Source organism: Malania oleifera, chromosome 9 (genome assembly GCF_029873635.1).
Source record: "Malania oleifera isolate guangnan ecotype guangnan chromosome 9, ASM2987363v1, whole genome shotgun sequence".
NCBI lineage: Eukaryota > Viridiplantae > Streptophyta > Magnoliopsida > Santalales > Ximeniaceae > Malania > Malania oleifera.
In genome coordinates, this window is record NC_080425.1 from 83,671,251 (window position 1) to 83,691,635 (window position 20,385).

The 20,385-nt window shown below is 37.8% G+C and overlaps 1 protein-coding gene across 2 annotated transcripts in view; it reads right to left on the reverse strand.

Moving 5' to 3' along the window:
- Positions 1-6,168: 6,168 nt before the first annotated feature.
- The window catches only part of LOC131164936 (glyoxylate/succinic semialdehyde reductase 2, chloroplastic), a 36,304-nt gene continuing 22,087 nt past the window's right edge, over positions 6,169-20,385 (reverse strand). For both annotated transcript variants that reach the window (XM_058122497.1, XM_058122498.1), the window contains exons 6-12: positions 18,792-18,876; positions 18,614-18,674; positions 18,240-18,292; positions 18,080-18,150; positions 17,895-17,967; positions 6,774-6,878; positions 6,169-6,696 (exon numbers count right to left, since the gene is read on the reverse strand). In XM_058122497.1, the coding sequence (XP_057978480.1) occupies positions 6,526-6,696; positions 6,774-6,878; positions 17,895-17,967; positions 18,080-18,150; positions 18,240-18,292; positions 18,614-18,674; positions 18,792-18,876 (619 nt within the window). In that variant the 3' untranslated portion in view covers positions 6,169-6,525. The remainder of the gene's footprint in view (positions 6,697-6,773; positions 6,879-17,894; positions 17,968-18,079; positions 18,151-18,239; positions 18,293-18,613; positions 18,675-18,791; positions 18,877-20,385) is intronic.

The following is a 20,385-nucleotide window of genomic DNA, read 5'->3' on the forward strand; positions in this document are numbered from 1 at the left end:
GTAGTATAGAGATCGGCTTGGATTGAGCCAATTACTATAGACATTGTCTCGAATTGAATTGAAAGGTAAACACATCAGCTCAAGTTAAGTTGAAAGGTGTACACAATCGGCTCAGATTAAGCTGAATAGTGAGCATGTCAGCTCAAATCAAGCTGAATAATAAGGAAGTTGGCTTGGACTAAGTTAAATAGTGTGAATATCATCTCAGATTGGGTTGAGTTATACAATAATCAACTCGGATCAAGCTGAATATTCACTTATCAGCTTGGATTGAACCAGATAGAAAAGTGATCAGCTCGGAAATAGCCATCGGCTTGTATTCAACTGAAGGATTTAGTGGCTGGCTCAGATTAAGTTAGAGGACATAACATCCAGCTCAGTTTGAGTTTAATAGTTAAACCACCGGCTTAGGTAATTCCAAATCAATGTGGTTTCGGCTTGGAATAAGCCGAATTGTTTTGCAATCAGCTCAGTTGAGTCGACGAAACCCCTTGATTGGCTCGAATAAGGCTGATAGGTTATGTGACTTGGGGAAGGCTAGGAAGCCCTATAACTAGCTATGATTGAGCTAATCACTCAAGGTCTTATTCAAATTACAACTCTAAAAAAAAAAAATTATTTCTAATATTCAAGAGTGCAGGAGGGCAACTGTTATACCCAAAATTTATAGGCACGCTCATAGGGTCAAACAGTTCTAAAACTACCATTTGATGCCTCACATAACCGCCCTTAGGTTATCTATAACTCCCAGTATGGTTATAAGAACCACTATTAATATCTTGCATAACCTCACTTAGGTTACCTATAACCCCCTTAAGCATAATGACACTCTCATAAATGCCAAGTTAAAGGAGGGTCTGCCTCCACCACCATAAGAAGGGGAAGCCAGGAGAAGGTAAACATCTCATTCTCTCTCACTCTCCCCTTACTGTTGCAATCTAAACCTCTCATTCCCTAACTTAGGCATCAGAGTGATCCTAAAGAGTACACTCCGAATCCTTCAAGCCATTCTTACTTGATTCTTTTCAGGTGGTCGCAGTCGAAGGACAGTGTAGCAAAAGCATTTCGATTCTTGGCAGTAACTAGTGTTTACATTTGATGTTTTATAAAGAGAGAAATATCTTGAATAATCATTACGCAAGCCACACATTTATTCGAGCACTTGAATTTAAGGATGACTAATTAGACGAAGCGCATTTCTAAAGTTCTTGTAAAATATAATACTAAAACAAACTAAAATATTTTACTTATATAATTTTTCATGTCCGGTGGCTTCTAAACTAGATATTTTTGTGAATGAAACCTCTCTTTATTATAGATGAAAATAACTTTTTTACCAATTTGAATAATTTTTTAAAATGGAATAATCTTATTTAAAAATTTTCAAAATGCAAACTTAATTTTTTTCAATAATCTATTTAGTAAACTGCATGTCTAAAATTTGAATAATACAGAATAGTTATATGGTTTTAATCAATAAATATTTTTAAGCATGTCAACACAAAAGTAATTTTGTACTACAAAACTATTTTTCCTCCAATATTGCCTCCTAAAGTATTGATTATATAGCTATCCCAATGCATAAATGCTAGGGTTAATGATCAATCAATGATGTTACAATGAGAAGGGCAACTTTGGAAATCAGCAGTGGGGCCCATAATAGGGGATGGGCCCAGGAATCCCATAGGTCAAGGAGTTCCTCACCTAGGGCTAGAATTAGAGTACATGCCAGATAACTCATGGTTGTCTTTACTTGATCTCTTTTTGAGTTTATATAAGAGAGATAATTTTAATAATGTAGGTCTTGCATCACTTAATATATTATTAAATTAATGTTAATAATAATACTACGAGGTAAATCATAATATTTTCTATTAAATTAGGTAATACATGATTATTATTTTCTAAGTAATAATAGTATCATTATTAATTTATGTTTGTGATATTATTAGTTTTATAATCTTTTTATTCTTCTTACAATTTATTATCAATTCCTCTAACTAATAAAATAAAATTTCAATAAGACGACGAGGCGGAGGAGAAAAGGTAGCCAAAACATCCACAAGCAAAGTTTCAATCGCAATATAATTATTGAGGGAGAGAGAGGGGAAGAGGGAGACCTCGTGTTGCACCACCATAAATAGTGGTGGCACAAAGGAGGAGGAGAGAAGCGAGAGAAGCAATGTGAGGGTAGACAAGTAGAAGGAGGAGGAAGCTGGTGGAGGGTGAAGAGGAGGAGATGGCATGGCAGCAAGATTGCTATAAGAGAGAGAGAGAGAGAGAGAGAGAGAGAGAGAGAGAGAGTACCAAATGCTTGTTAAGATTTACAACTTTGCTATTGCTTCTTTACAATAATTACTTATAATTGGTCAAAAGATAATCTAAAATTACTTCTCAAAAACTTGAACAGTACTATTTATTTTTCAAAAAACAATTACTATTTTTAGAGAAGTACTTATGGGAAGCTCTTATCTCAATGAACTTAACCTAATTTAATACTCATCAATAATCATATCTTTTCTTAAATCACACCTCTTTCTCCTCTTATCAACCCTTTTCCCTAACTTAAATACCTTAAATCTTCCATATCTCAACATATTCTTCTTTATTTTATTTAAACACATCTTATACCTATTCATGTCTCTTCTAAGATTCAAACTTGAGACTAGAATTACAAACCAACCAAATTACTCACTAGTGATTCGAAAGTTTGCTTTGATAAGAGCTTACTTATTATATAAATGAGCGACCAACCTAATTTTTAGACTCACTTAATAATAGGTTGAACTTAGACATAAACGGGTTAGACTTGTGAGTGGTTTGATAGACTATTATGGCTTACATAGCCTAGTGGGGGTTGTTTGGGTGTACACTTATTCGGTCCAAACTCCATAACTTGAGTTGTCCCTACCAACACTTTATTGCAAGTTGACGGTCAACGTAATTATTAGTTAAACTTGAAATTATCAGTGGTAATTTCTCAATTCATTTTGTTTTTAATTTGTGACAATTTTGTTTCAAATTTAGGTGAGGTTAATTTATTTTATTTTATTTTAAAAAAGATTAATTAGACATCTCCCATGCTTCTAAAATGCTTGTGTTTAAAATCCCCAAAGTGACATAGCCAACATTATAGAAGAATATAAAATTGAAGTTTCAATAGATGGTTTAAAAAAAAAAAACAAAACAAAACAAAACAATTACTTATTGTATTCACTAGTCATGAAAAATTTTCATAGCCATTTTTTTTAATCCATTGAGAGCTACAAGCTTGACTATACAACAATAATAGCCAATGTCTAAGCTTCCCTAAAAAATTTAATTTTAATTAGAAAATAAACGTAATAAAATACAATCTTTTGATTATAAAAGTTGTGATAATATGAAAATTGTCCTAAAAAGTTTTAACTTATTAGATGAGATTCAAAAGACTTTGTCGTAAGTCCATAACAAAAAGTATGGGACAAGTAGGGGTGGGCAAGAAAAATTGCAAAATCAAACCGAAAAATCAGTTAATCATTTTTTTCGTTTGAAATTTTTTATTTTTTCAATTATCGGTTTGATTTCGGTTCGGTCCATTCAATAACTACAATTAACTGAGTCGAACAAATATGCTATAAATATATTTTAAAAATACATATTATATATAATTTTACATAAAATTTTAATAATTTAAATTTTTAAAATTTGTATTGATCTAATATTCATGCCTAAATTTTTACTTTGAATATTTTTAATTTATATTTTGATTATTATGAAAAAAAAATATTATTTGTAGTGACTTTAAAATTTAAAATTATACTTAGTGGTTCTGTTTGGTTAATTAATGGATATTAGTCCAAAAATCAATTAATTGAATTTTGATTAATCATTTTAAATGGTTCAATTTTGATTCGTATTTTCTAACAAATCCAAACTACAGTTCGATTAATGATTTGAGGGTAAGGTTAATTAATCAAACCATGCCCACGCCGAGACAGGGAAGTTGCATTTGCCCATGAATATTAGATTAGCTTCATCCAAAAGTAAACATTGTCAGTGCTATGATTGTACCATACCACTATAATAAAGATCCATAGAATGCTAGCAAGGGGAACACACAAATCCATGGCTCCAAAACAAATCATAACACCAACAGTGCCTAAAATCAAACATGTACCCTCAGGCAGTAGTTCTTTCTCATCCATAGAGATGGGAAAGCAGATGACGACAATGACGATGATGATGGTGATGATGATGATGTCTGTGTGTGTGTGAGAGAGAGAGAGAGAGAGAGAGAGAGAGGGAGAGAGGGAGAGAGAGAGACGTCAGTTTTTTCTTGTCATCTTTGAAACGAACTAACCCACATAGAGGGTAGCTCTATTTGTTACTGCATCTTCCTTGGAGTCCTCCTATGAGGAGGTAGTAGCTGGAAAGCAAGAAAAGATCTTCCATTTGTTTGATAGAAAAATGGAGGATTGATTGGAGTAAGGACAGAAAGTCCCCAACAAAAGCCATGCTTGACAATTACACATTTTACCTGGCATTTGGCCTCCATAGCAGGTCAGTCACAGCTACAAATGCTTCCTTTGCGGGCTTGGAATGAGAGGATATGGTCATCATTGTTCTCTCATTGGCTCCCTTTGGCTCCCTTAATATGCGTACAAACAACAATAACCATAAAATTGTGTTTACTATAGAGATGAAACTGAAACTATGGACCACCTAATCTTTAAATGCAGGATAGCCAGGTGTGGGATACTATCAGATATTGGTTGGGGTTAAGAAGGAATATGTCTACTTTGAAAGCAGCTCTAAAATGGCTGCACAAGGAAGCAAAAGGCATAGGTAAAAAATCCAATGGGAAAAAAATTTGACTGGCTGCTACAGTGTATCTCCTATGGCATTTCAGAAACAAAAAGAAATTTGAGGGCAAAGGAATTGAACCAGATAGCTTGGTGAAGATAATCCAAATACAAATATATAGAATTGTGTATGACAAATATAATTTGTTTTCATATTAATGTGCTTATGTTGATGGCTCTACTTGGCTTATGATGCTTATTTCTTGTAAAAGATTGTTTGGGGGGCCAAGTTGGCTTGCCTTTTGAGTGTAATACTTTGCATTTTTTATTGGGACTTTGTTTCCTTTCTCCTGAGTATGCGCAGAGTATACTGTACTTATCATTTTGATCAATATATTTACCGTTTACTGATTAGAAAAAAAGAAAAACAATGACAACTACAAAAACAATAAGTCTTTAACCTTACTAGTTAAGGTTAGTTACATGAATCATTTTCTGTCAGCATTTTTTTCTGTTAAACTAAGGGATATTAAATCATTCATCAATCATCACCATCTCATTTCAAGTTATTTGAAGTGTACATGTGTATAAACTGTGGAATCAATGTTTTCAAAGAAAAAAACACACTCCACAATGGTTGGAGGTGGGATATACTCTCCTGTTTTATTCCAACCAAACACACCAAATAATGGTGCCATAACAGTGCAATGGCATAGAGCTTTCCTATTCTTTTCTTTGCCCAAACCCCTAAGGGTCTCTTTAGATCAAGAATTTTAATTAAAGGAAATAAAAATAGAAATAGAGAGAAAACTCATTTTTCATTGTGTTTTCCTTTTATACGAATACCATTAAAGCTGAACGTTTATTTTAATATGATTAAAAAATTTTTTTAAAAAATTAAATATTAATAATTTATAAAATCAATATTTTGTTCATGAATTTAATATATATATTTTTTAATTTCTTTCTCACTTTCCTTAATAATTAAACATTTCCTATTCCTAATATTTTTTGAGTTTCAAACGGGGTTTATGCTATAAAAGGCAGCAAAAGCCTTCAAAGTGAATAGAGAGACTAATTTTCGCCAAATATACAAAATAACTTATTCCAAATAGCCCACTATGAAAGCACAACGAAGAAAGTGATATTTACAAGTCTCTTCACTCTTCATGCAAAGGACACAAATGTTGGCCCGTTACATTGAGTTTGTCTCTCTGTTTTGCATTCTATGTAACTAGTTTACTATTGATGTAAAGGGAGGATGCCTTATCCTCCCTATCTTTTCTTTTCTTTCTTCATTTCTCTTTCTAATTTTTTGATATACATTCTTCTTTTTAATACAATTTTGTTTATCAATAAAAAACAAAACAGGAGGTGGGACATGGAAAACAGAATATGCGAACTACATTCTTCCAAAAGAAAAGGGAGCATGTGTGGCCCCAAGTGCACCCTGTATGATTACATTGAATTGAAAAGGGGGGAATGACCCAAAAATTAGAAATATAAGAATACAAAAAAAAGGGTTGGGGGGGGGGGGGAAGGGGCTTATGAACCGTACTGGAAAGGTAGTCTCTAACAAAACTAGTTATTCCCTCGTAAAAATTTACATGAAATTTAAGGAACTTGAGAGCTTACAGAATGAAAGGTGGAACTCAATTGGACAATACCCATCTTGCCGTGCTTAAATCAGCGAGCTTAAGGGTACTCATTTGTCAACATTAATTAAAACCGATGACAGGTTTTACGGTTTTGTTGAGTGTTGTAGTTTTACTTTCAGAGCTTCAATGACTGCTGAGAAATCCTGGTCACTTAGGCCATTGGACTTTGCTACCTTGTACAATTCATTTGCAGCTGCTGCAATTGGAGTGGGCTGGGAAACAGATTCTGCTAAGCCAAGAGCTAGCCTCAAGTCCTGCCACCATTGAACACCCTCTCAGATGGCATCATGGATCATTAGTAAAATTTTGGCAATCTGGAAAAGTTACATACCTTTTGCTGGTGCTTTAAAGGAAATGCAGTGGGATAGAGGGATTGGACCATTGAAGGACCTTTGGTTGAGAACATTGGTGCACTAATGGCACCTTGTGAGACTACCTGCACAATCACTTAGATGAAAAGGATTTAGAGAAGCTGAAGCAAGACACTGACTTAAATTATTCTTAAGCATACTGATATACAATTAGGTAGAACTGTAGAAGTGTCGACCAAAGAATCCATAGAAGCATTGTTAAGGAAACTCAACTTCTTCAGCAAAATCCAGACAGAAATTTTCCAGCATTATAAGGATCAAATAGAGATCTCAGCTATACAATAACTGACAGAATATGGCATGCTAAACTCGGTTCTTTCTCAACAAGAAATTTTAGGTCCATACAACTGAAACTTTAGAAACATTCTCTCTCAAACTCATTATCAGAATCCACCTGACATAGGGGTGAGCATCAGGTTGAGATAGACAGGGGAACCAACTGGAGATGCAGTTCCTATACGCCTACCTGGATAAGTTCCAGGTTCCAGAATCCAGAAACTGATCCTCAAATAGTAGGTTTCAGGTTAGAAGTTGACTCACCCAGCGTACCATATAACCAAACTGAAAAAAATTGCACAACAATGTTAAAAGAAAATTGAAAGAAAAAAAGAACTCCAGATTCTTCGCACAATCCAATGGAGGTCTCAATGAAGCACTGGGATGGGTAGAAACAAACAGACAGGACCCGATCAGTTATAGGTTCCAGCCATCATAGGGCAGATTCCAAGTTTCTCTTTATCAAAGCCAGCCTTCACACGGTACATTCTGTTAGCATCGGAGGAGTCCATGGGTGGGAATGTCACGAGCTAAGCATGTTCAGGGCATTATGCTTGCCTGTGACCGCTTGTCTCGTGTGTTTGGGATGGGTTTCCATCATGTAAATACTAGTATAGGGTTATTTTCCAGTATTTATTTCATTGTATGCCAAATAAGGCAGTATGACTCCTCGGTCACTTTGATGTTTCCTAGTGTCAGAGTGAGAATAGCCTAGAAAGCTCTTTAGGGGAGGGTGAGTGTTCATCAGTCATTGTAAAACTCCTTAGCTTTTTGTCAACGTGTTTAGCCTACTTGCCTCCCTCGCTAAGCACACAATGTTAACGGAGGTGTTGTTAATGAATTGTGTAGTTTCAATGTTTACTGCTTACGTGCCACTGCTTTCATGAATGCTTACTGTTTCTGCAGCCATTTGATTGAATGTTAATGAAAGTGTTTCGTGGATGAATGTTGGTAAATAATAAGCTGGCTAGTTAAACAAGAGTGCTTTAGCTAGCGCCGCACGGCCCTTTCACAACGGTGTGAAAATAGTTGGACCGTGACACTTGGTATCAGAGCTAAGACTCAGTTGCTACAAGAATTCAGTTACCTTCGTTGTGGGATTTGGAAAGCTTTGGTAAGTGACCATAGCACCAAACAATGCTGAAAGAATCAGTACACTAGAAGCACAGGTTGAAGAAACAACCAACAATATGGCCAACGAGATGGCCCAACTTAGGGGACTTGTTGATGAAGTGTTGGGATCACACCAGCATGAAGCAAGTTTGACAAGTGAAATGTCAGAGGACTTTCACCACACTGTGGAAACTTTGCAGGCCCGGATGGCTAATATGGATGCAAAGGTGAATCTGATGGTTCTTGCTATGAGGAACTTCAACACTCCAGGAGTTAGCAAGACCAAGGTACCGGAACCCAGGACCTATGGGGGTGCCCGTGATGCCAAGGAGTTAGAGAGCTTCTTGTTTGATATGGAACAATATTTTCACATTGTGAGAATGACCTCAGAACAGGTGAAAGTGGATACTATAACCATGTACTTGGTTGGTGACGTCAAACTGTGGTGGCGTGGCAAGTGCAATGACATTGAAAATGGAAGTTGTGTAATTGATAGTTGGGCAGACTTGAAGAGAGAGCTCAAGGTCTAATTCTTTTCTAAGAATGTTGAGTATAATGCAAGGAAAAAGCTGAGAGACCTTAAGCATGTACTTGGTTGGTGACGCCAAACTGTGGTGGCGTGGTAAGTGCAATGACATTGAAAATGGAAGTTGTGTAATTGATAGTTGGGCAGACTTGAAGAGAGAGCTCAAGGTCTAATTCTTTTCTGAGAATGTTGAGTATAATGCAAGGAAAAAGCTGAGAGACCTCAAGCATACTGGGTCAATCAGGGAATACGTGAAATAATTTTCTACTTTGATGTTGGATATCAGGGATATGTCGGAAAAGGACAAGTTGTTCTATTTTCTAGAGGGGATAAAACCATGGGCAAGAACTAAACTTCATAGACAAAGAGTTCAAGACTTGTCTATTGCACAAGCTGCTGCAAAACGCTTGACTGACTACGCTGGGGAGAATACCGCTTCGTCCAAAGGGTCTAGCGGAGAGGGAAACAATGGAAAGTCTTTCAAGAAAGGCAAAGCCAAGAGTGGGGGAGCCGGCTATAAAGTATCAACCTCAAAGGAAGCTTCGTCGTCTCAAGGGTTCCATACACCCAAAGGAAAGGGTAAACTTAAGTGTTACTTGTGTCGAGGTCCTCATAGAGTTTTTGAGTGCCCTCACAAAGCAACACTTAATGCTTTACAGGCTTCCATTGCAGAGCAGGCAATGAAAGACGATGGGGAAGAGGATGACACCCCGAGGATGGGTGCAATGCGGCAGGTGAGCGCAGGAAAAGCAGGCTAAAGCCCCAAATGTTACACGAGCCAAAGGGCTAATGTTTGTGGACTTGAGAATCAATGGGAAGAGTACCCGCGCTATGGTGGATACCGGGGTTACCCATAACTTTGTTTCGCAACCGGAAGCTTGGAGACTCAACTTATCCTTAGAGAAGGATACAAGACACATGAAAGCAGTTAATTCTGTAGCCCAACCTACTCTGGGAGTAGACAAGTAAGTTATTGAGAAGCTTGGGCAGTGGGAAGGTCATGTGAATTTCACAGCGGTGCCATTGGATGACTTTCCAGTCATTTTGGGAATGGAATTCCTGAGGGAGACGAAAGCAATGCCGATGCCTTCGGTTGGTTCCCTATGTCTAATGGGAGATCACCCGAGCATGGTGCAAGCTATTGCAACAAAAGGGGACGATGGGAAGTTCCTTTCAGTCATGCAACTCAAGAAGGGTTTGAGAAAAGAAGAGCACAAATATCTAGCCACGATGGTGGTAGATGAAGAAGTAGGCCAAGAGCTAGTGCCTACGACCATCCAAATGGTGTTGGATGAGTATAATGAGGTGATGTCGGATAAGTTGCCTCACAAATTGCCTCCATTACGGGGTGTGGAGCATGAGATCGAGCTGTTTCCAAGAGTGAAACCACCTGCTAAAAGGCCATATCGGATGGCACCTCCAGAGCTAGCAGAATTGAGGAAGCAACTTGATGAGTTATTGGAAGCAGGGTATGTTCGGCCTTCCAAAGTACTGTTTGGAGCACCGGTGCTGTTTCAGAAGAAACATGATGGGAGCCTACGGATGTGTGTAGACTACCGCGTGCTTAACAAGGTGACAGTGCGCAACAAGGATCCTATTCCGTTGATTGCTGATTTGTTGGATCCGTTGAGTCATGCCAAGTACTTCACTAAACTTGACTTGAGGTCAAGCTACTATCAAGTGAGGATTGCTGATGGGGATGAGCCGAAGACTACTTGTGTGACACGGTATGGGGCATATGAATTCTTGGTGATGCCACTCGGGTTGACGAACGCACCTGCAACAATCTGTACCTTGATGAACCAGGTTTTTCGTGAGTACCTTGACAAGTTTGTCGTGGTATACTAGATGATATTGTTGTCTACAGTTCCACTCTAGAGGAACATAAAGAGCATCTACAGAAGATGTTCGACAGGCTGAAGGGGAACAGTTTGTATGTGAAGAAAGAGAAGTGCTCTTTCACTCAGCGGAGCATCAAATTCCTTGGTTATGTGATTGAACAAGGTCATATCAGGATGGATATGGAGAAGGTAAGTGCAATTCAAGAATGGAAGATCCCAAAGATAGTGAGGGAGTTGTGTTCCTTTCTTGGCCTCGCCAACTACTACAAGAAGTTCGTAGAGGGGTATTCACGGAGAACAGCTCCTATTACAGAACTACTAAAGAAGGGTCATGAGTGGAACGGGACAGAGAAGTGTCAGGGAGCCTTTGATGACTTGAAAGATGCCATGATGAGAGATCCGGTACTTGCTCTTCCGAATGTCATGAAACCCTTTGAGGTACAGACAGATGCATCAGACTTCGCCCTTAGAGGAGTCTTGTTATAGGAGAGACATCCTGTTGCGTACGAAAGTCGTAAGCTTAGTGAAGTAGAGCGGAAGTACATAGGTCAAGAGAAGGAGATGCTAGCGGTGATACATTGTCTCCGTGTGTGGAGGCATTACTTACTTGGGTCAAGGTTTGTGGTGAAAACAAATAACTCAGGTATTAGCCATTTCTTCACACAACCAAAGTTGACACCCAAGCAAGGCCGATGGCAGGAATTCTTGGCAGAATTTGATTTTTCCTTTGAGCACAAGTCGGGGCGATTGAACCAAGTCGCGGATTCACTGAGTAGGAAGGCTGAGCTCGGCCTTACAAATGGTAGCACATTTGACTGTGAGTATTGTTACCACAACGATGCAGGAGCGCATCAAGGAGAATTTAGCCAAAGATCCAGTTGCGCTGAACTTAATGAAGCTTACTGAAGAAGGGAAAGCACGATAGTTCTGGATGGAAGATGGATTGCTGATGACCCACGGTAACTGGCTCTTTGTGCCACGAGCTGGTGATCTGAGGAAGACATTGTTGAAGGAATGTCATGATACCATGTGGGCCAGACATCCAGGATGGCAGCGCACTTTGGCCTTACTGAAGCAGGGGTACTATTGGCTGCACACGTGTGATGATGTGGTTGATTATACCCTTGTTTCACTTGCCAACAAGACAAGGTGGAGCGAAGGAAAATTGCAGGGCTGTTGAAACCCCTATCAGTACAGTCCAAACCGTGGGAAAGTGCCTCATTGGACTTCATCACCAACCTGCCCAGAGTGGGAGAAGCAAGGTCTATACTTGTTATCATAGACAGGTTTTCAAAGTATGGTACATTCATAGCCACACCAAAGTACTATTCAGCAGAGGAGACAGCATAGTTATTTTTCAAGAATATTGTGAAATATTGGGGTGTTCCCCAAGACATTGTTAGTGACCGAGACTCAAAATTCACCAAATATTTTTGGACAACTTTTCAGAATCCTCGACTCACAACTTGAAATCTCCGAGTTATCACCCACAGACAGATGGACAAACGGAGAGATTCAATGGGCTACTGGAAGAGTACTTGCACCACTTTGTCAACACCAACCAAAAGAATTGGGTGCAACTACTTGATGTGGCTCAGTTCTGTTTCGATGCCCAAAAGAGTTCAACAACCAACAAGAGCCCTTTTGAGTTTGTTACAGGCCAGCAGCTGCTGTTACCTCACACAATGGATGAGTCGTACAGAGTAAAGAGTCTTAGGGCATACATATTCACCAAAGAATGGAGACAGAATGCTGAGATTGCCCGAGCCTACTTGGAGAAAGCTACTAAGCGGATGAAGAAGTTGGCATATCAGGGGAGAAGACCGCAGCACTTCAACGTAGGTGACTTAGTGCTTGTTCAGCTCAATCCTGAACAGGTCAAGTCACTACGAGGACAAGATATGAGACTACTTCGCAAATATGAAGGACTAGTCCCCATCTTGGCCAAAGTCAAGAAGGTCTCCTACAAAATCGACCCTCCGACTTGGATGAAAGTGCATCCTGTGTTTCACGTCAAATGCCTTAAGCCATACAACGCCGACACCAACGATTCGAGCAGAAGTCAGTCAACCAGAGCAGAAGTGAGTACAGTTCAACCTGACAGACGTGAAGTTGAAGATATCCTTGCAAACAAAGAGTTCATATTCTCAAGGAAGAAGTAGCAGGAGTTCTTAGTAAAGTGGAAAGGCCTTGGTGATGAAGAAATCAGCTGGGTTTCTGCGGAAAATATGCAACCGTTCGTGGACAAAGTTGAAGTGTACCTAGCGTCAAAGTCTACGAGGACGTCGCCCGCATAAGTGGGGGAGAATGTCACGAGCTAAGCTTGTTCAGGGCATTATGCTTGCCTGTGACCGCTTACCTCGTGTGATTGGGATGGGTTTCCATCATGTAAATACTAGTGTAGGGTTATTTTCCAGTATTTATTTCATTGTATGCCAAATAAGGCAGTATGACTCCTCGGTCACTTTGATGTTTCCTAGTGCTAGAGTGAGAATAGCCTAGAAAGCTCTTTAGGGGAGGGTGAGTGTTCATCAATCATTGTAAAACTCACTAGCTTTTTGTCAACGTGTTTAACCTACTTGCCTTCCTCGCTAAGCACACAATGTCTACGGAGGTGTTGTTAATGAATTGCGTAGTTTTAATGTTTACTGCTTACGTGTCACTGCTTTCATGAATGCTTACTGTTTCCGCTGTCATTTGATTGAATGCTAATGAAAGTGTTTCATGGATGAATGTTGGTAAACGATAGGCCGGCTAGTTAAACAAGAGTGCTTTAGCTAGCGCCGCACGGCCCTTTCACAACGATGTGAAAATAGTCGGACCGTGACAGCTTGATACGCATGGGTGAGCACCAACTTGAACCAAAAACTTCAGCCTATTGGGTCTTGGGTCCAACCATGTATATAAACACCCATCATCCACTCAATTTTTCCAATTTGGAACAAACTCACAAGTGGACTTCTCAACAATCTCCCCCTTACTTGTGAGTTCCAACTACTCTCCCCTAAACGAAAACCGTCTCCCTTGTGGGAGCAAACCCAATTCTCCAACAGTTGCTCAAGTGGGCTTTACCATTGTATCCTATGTGCCTCAAATTGTATTCTACATGACTCCGAACCAATCCTACCTCCCACGTCTTGACCCTATTCAGATTCATCTTCGAGACCTAGATAATCCTTATTGGCCTTGGTCACACACTTGATCCTCCAACTGTTAGCACGTCGGGAGAATTAGCTTCACGTCTCAATTTTTTTATAATTTTGCTCACCCAAAGTTATGAATCGTCAGCTCTAATGCCACTTGTTAGCATCGGAGGAGTCTATGGGTGGGCTTAATACACATAGATGAGCATCGACTTGACCCAAAAGTTTACGCCTATTGGGTCTTGGGCACAACCATGTACATAAGTACCCATCATCCACTCAATTTTTCCAATGTGAGACAAATTACAAGTGGAATTCTCAACACATTCCACGTTTCAATCCTAGAATCTACCCATCATCTACCCATGCTCACCCTCATTCTTATAAATTAAGAGAAAAGAAACAATAATTGTAGTCTTTAACCAAAAACTTGAGCCTAAAGTTCAGTTTGAGGAAAAAAGAATTATAAATTATTTGATGAAATGCATTCCCTACAAATATCCCATTGCTAAGGGAATTACATTTTACACCAATTCTGGTTTCTCCACATTTGGTCTAGGCCCAGGGCTTTCCAAAGAGGAATTTCTTTGTGTTCCCTTAGATTTACCTTTGGGCTTCTTTGTAAATACCATATATTTTTTTCCCTCTTTCTATTTTAGGTATTTCTAACTTCTTCAAATTTGCTTCTACACGATTTATCCACCCCTTATCATGCCTGCAGTAAGGCATTTCTCTTTTCTTCTTTTTTGGTTCTTTGCATAAAGGCAAAGATTCCATCCTCTATCTATTTCCCTAACCCTATGTTTGGTTTGCAGATTATCTATTCCTAGGAATAGATTAGTTATCATAGGTTAGTTACAATTAGTTATACAAAAAAAAAAAACCATTATGTCGATACCATCAAGCAAATAACAATGTAAAACCTTTTGAGTCCATAACAATAAATAGATAAGGAATAACTATCCCCAAATCTATAATACATATAATTGAAGAAGCTCATGCTGGGCATTCCATGCATCCATGTGGCATGCTCCCCACTCTCACTGGCAATCACTCTATCCAGTAAACATGAAGTTTCCTCATATTTTATTTTACGCGTCTCTCTGTTTCCTGCAACATTCTCTCTTCCCTATGCTTTCTTCCTGTCTTTCTCATGCCTCTTCTTTAAAAAGTTTGTCTCTTCGTCTACATTCTGCTTCCTCCAATTCCCAGAAATTTGTCTACTTAAAGCTTAAGGCCAGCCTCCTTTCTCACTCTCTTGAGCAAATCTTTCCTTCTCTGAAAATACACTGTGCAACACAACGTACCCGCCACTAAGGTTTTCTACTCCTCACCATGAACCCCCACAGTCCGTCTCTCCTTCAGCTACCCTCTGTTGCACAAATATGAGAACTCCTCGAGGTTGTCACCCTGCAACTGTTAGCCATAACTAAGCTTGACATTTGGACACAGAAAGATTGATGTGAAGACTGAAAAAATTCATGAATAGGAAACAGAAGTTTGAAGAATTTGGTTTTTAGCAAGAAGATTGAATAGGCTATGGCACTGGGACAAAGGTCCATAGAAGGCGTATATGGGGCCGACTGAAATTCTGATTCATTGATAAATTTATCAATCTGGTTCATTGTATTTTGGTCCATCATCATTATAAAGTTTTTAAGTAAAATTCCTGAGAGAGTGATCTAACAAAACATGAAATCTGAAACCCGGCATCACGCCCAACTGATATTCTGCTCCTTTTTTTTTTTTCATTTAGTTATGTTTGTTAATTCAATTATTGTTTATGAGCAATTTTAATGGTTCTAAGTGGGTAGCATATCTTGCAACTTTTAATCCAGGTATCTTTGTCTTTGGTTTCTTTCAAGTGGCTAAAGAGGGACTTGGAGGATCTGAAATGGTGGATGCTGAGGGCTGTTGGCTGAATACAATTGCTGTTTTACTGGGCCAATGTTGCATGCAATGTGTTTGTGGAAATGCATCATTGAAGAGAGAAGATTCTCATATGAGAAAAAAAAAAAAAAAGACAAACATTGTAAAGTCATAGACTATTAGTTGCTACTTTATTCTTTTTTCAGGTTTAATTCTCCAACTACTAGCCAATACTAATGCTAGCAAAATCTGTTTGGTTTTTGTATTTAAAAAAATTCTAAATAGAGTTCTTTAATGTATTTACTATTTACCATATTTCGTCTTATGTTTTAACTTTCTCAATTCATAGAATGTGCCTTTTTGCAATGTTATACTTGCCCAATGTTTCAACTCATTTTAGAAAGAATTGTTTACCAACTGTTTAATGAAATTCCTGAGCCATTACCAAACAAAGCTATCATTATTAACTGTAAGAAATATATGTAGTTTAGTTTCTTTGGGTAATAATAATTTTATAAGTACTATTATTTACAGAAAACATTCAGAAGCGTCCCAGTGTCAGTATTTTGCTCCCATAATAGGTCTTGCTTCTTCTCTCTTCACTTCATTACAAGTTTCAAGAAGGAAAATCTAGAAAGAAAGAGCTCACCAAGTTTAAGCCTACAGTTGCTCAAGCATTATATATTTTTTATTTGTTAGGTTGGTGAAGCACTATTTGATTTGGGGAATATCAAGAACTTATTTGAAAGTCCTCTTCATTAATTCTGTTGTTCAAATTGCTATTTTCATGTTTCCTTGACCATTGTTGTTGCCTTCTCTTGAACATGTTAAGAGTTAAATCGTGTTTGAGAGAAATGCTTAAATCAAGGCATGTTGTAATTTTCCTTTGCATTTCTGCATATGTGATGTGTTTCTGTATGGGTTGTGTGTGCACGTAACATTTTTGTGAAAATGCCTAAGTGAGTATCCATTGCATTAGGTAGAATGCTCTTTCAGAGATCAATTGCTTATTGGGGCTTATGGTGTTGGGATACTAATTGTATGGTTGTATGTTGATAAGGTTGTGTTTGGTTTATTGCCGAGACTTTAAACTAGCAACCATGAGATCCTTACTAGAGCTCATGACGTAACTAGAACATAACACGAAAAGAGGGATAAGTATAGAGACTGAACCGGATGGTCTTGATTGTAGGGGATGCTGGGGCGGGTCAAAGGCTGAGAATTCACTCTATCCAAGTGCAGCTACTGTTTTTGAAGCACCCTCCCGGAGTTCTGGTGAAAGCTATCCTTCTAGGGACCTCTCTTATCTACCATTTGCCATATTTGTTAACATGCCTAAATGGATGTCCATTGCATTAGCTTAAAATAGCTTGGAAAAAAGAAAATAACCCATTGCATTATCTTGAAATAAATAATTAAGTAAATAAGTTCATTCTTATTTTCCTTAATCAAGAAAGTGCATTAACTAAGAGCCATCAATGGTTTTGTGGTCATCTTTACCATAGAGTAAGTCAATGTTACTGTTAGATTTGTATAATGATTACCTATATGATGCTAAAAATATGTGATTACTTTTTTTGTTATTACAATTAGCATGTATTTATAACATATTATACTATTGTTAGATTTGTATACTACGAATAATATGCATTGCTGTGCATCATGCGGGTTTAGTGTTTAGTTTCTCCATGAGAATGTTTATTCATTTCTTATTACATGCTGAATGAAATAATAAGGAACGTACAAGAAACAGCTATTAGCCTATTACCTAGAGTTCTCAAAATTTTCACTATACTCCATTTTATTCCGCGGAATAGCTATTCCACAAACCAAAGCCATACATGTGTACTTTGTTAATAAAGGTCCTTTGCCTAGCTTGAGGGTACTTGATTTAGTTCTGCCAATATTATGCTCTCTCCATGAACACAATAATCCTCCTGGACCTCCTCTAAAGGGTAAGAAAGTGAGATAACAATTTCAGCAGTCAGCAAAATGCCTTTCAAATAAAAATAACTTGGGAGCAGATAGTGAGTAAGGATTTAATATCCCTGAATCTATCAAAAGAAATGGTTCATGATCGCATAAATTGGCGGAAAAGGATTCATGTAGCCAACCCCACCTAGTGGGACTAAGGCTTGGTTTAGTTGTTGTTGTTGTTGCCTGATTTTATAATACAAGAGTTGCTTTTTATTCCATGCCTAAAATAGGTGAATAGTGGCTTGGAAGGGATTAAACTTGACATCCGTAATGATCCTACATCTGAAGATCTTACAAATTACAATTGAACGAGAATTGTCATGGGCTGAGGCATACCTCAACCAATACACTTGGATCCAATCCCACTCTCTCTCCAAGAAGCAACCCTTCAGAAAAAGATGCCATCATACTGCAAATTGTTGGAAAATTGAAGAAATCATCATTAGTAAATTTACTAAAAGCAGGCCGCAGGCGTGAACTGTGAAATAACAAGAATCAACAGGAAAAAAACTTCACAGAACCTTCCCATGATCATGTTGACAACAAGTTTCATTGCAGCTCCATTCCCAACATCCCCAAGGTAAAACCTTGACTGGAAGATTAGCAAGAATAATGTAAAGAATAGAAAAAGGTGGCTTGATCACCTTGACACTGCAAATTAAATCTACGATGACAATATACCTTCCCCATGACGTCTAATAGTGGCGCAACTCTTTCATATAGAGATTTGTCACCTAAAGGTTTCAATTAGAGCAATAGCATCAATTTCAGTTTCTTAGGGGCCTCTATTGTTTACTCTATACAACTTTTGATGGAAAAAGGCATGACAGGTAGTCTAAACAATGAAAAAAATAAAATAATAAGGGAAATAAAGATTAGAAAATAATTTGCAGCTAAACTAATAAAAAATGTATTGTTGGATGTTGGATAGAAGACTTCTGGTTAAATTTCAAAGACAATATTTATCATAATTTAAATAAAACTCATGTTGCATTGGAAATTCCTGCTGGCCAACAAATTCAATAGATTGAAAGACATCAAGGGAGGTTGCTTGCCTGCAGTAAGAAATATCAGTTGCCCATCTTCTGCTGGCTTTTTGGATCCTGAAGCGGGAGCCTATGGGGAAACCACTAAAGCTAATAAGAAATTCTCACACATGAATGGCATTTCATTGAATACACAAATATACTGTTGCAATTTTTTAGGATGCTTGTTTAGATAATTTGAATTTACCTCCAAAAATAATGCCCCTGTAGCTTTGATATGTCCAGATATCAATTTAGAAGTAGCACCATCAACAGTAGAAATATCGACATACCTTTATATGCCCATCCAAATATGCATACAGTACGAAAACAGCACAAGTTAAAAGATTTAATAAATTTTAGGGCAATTACGGTGTCAAAGATAACATGCAGAAGTTACCTAGAAACCAGTAATACTAACAACATATATAGTTTATTGTGCATTACAAAGCTGCATGGATATGTAATTATTGTTTTCACCCCTCCCCACCATCACACCCCCGAAAAAAAAATCATATACTATTCTTCCTTTATTGCAAGTTTCTTTACACATTTTTTCAGCATATATAAATGAATAGAATATTCTCCAAAGTCCAAATATTCCTCAAGAGTACATCACCATAATTTTTACCCTAACAAACTTCACTTTTTAGCAACAGGATGAAAGTGTGGTTGGGCAAGGGGGAACATAAATTGCCATTTCAGTCATTTTCACTCCTTTATTAAAACAGTTGCTGCTTAAATATATATATATATATATATATATATATAAAAAACTTAACCCAATTATTTGTATATATATATACATATATAAAACTTAACCCAATAATTTGAATTTTGAAGAGATGTATTAGAATGATATGTCTCATCACAACCTTTCTGAGGGCACTCTAGCCATCAGAAGGACATGGAATCATCCCACATACTTTTGTAGCATTCAAATGCCAAGATCCATCATTTAGAATACAGCCACTGAAAGAAAGGGGAAAAAAACATCAGGAAGAAGAAACTTCAAAAGCAATCATCAACTATATTGATGATAATAACTTGAAATAAGTTCATTTTTTGAAATTTAAAAAATCATTTGGCACATCCAGCGGCTTGGCTCAAATGCAAAAGGCCAAAGAAAAGTTCTTTTAGATGCTATGCAAAACAAAATGGAATGTTTTCATATCGACAAGGAGTTCTAAGTTCTAACACACCACCAAAGAATGAGAGTTGTCGAATTATATGAGTATTTGATTAATCCTTGTCATACAAAATAAACAAGAAAATTGAGTCCAATCATTTTGTATTCCCTCCCCTTTCATCTCAAAATTCAAATTTTCAGCACAAGTTTCATGGGTGTCACTGTCACATTGTTCACATGAACTCTAAAAACTGCTTGAACTGCAAAACATAGCAGAGGTCTAATTTTGGATGCCCCTCAAATTCCTATAGTCCAATAAAAGGAAGAAAAAAAAAAGGGAAGGAATGTTTGGAATGTAATTTTCAACAAATACATCACTCGCAAGCTCTTAGACGTGAAGAAGCTGGCAGGACCTGATTTAACAAGAAATTATCATTAAACTATGGGGGGGGCAGTCCGGTACACAAAGCTCCTGCGTATGTGGGGATCAGGGAAGGGGCGGACCACAATGGGTCTATAGTACGCAGCCTTACCTTGCATTTTTGTAATAGGCTGTTCCCACGCCTCGAACCCGTGACCTCTAGGTCACACGACAACAACCCCACCGTTGCGCCTAAGCTCCCCTTCATCATTAAACTATCATATTTAAGAAAATTTTTTAAAGCGAACTGGA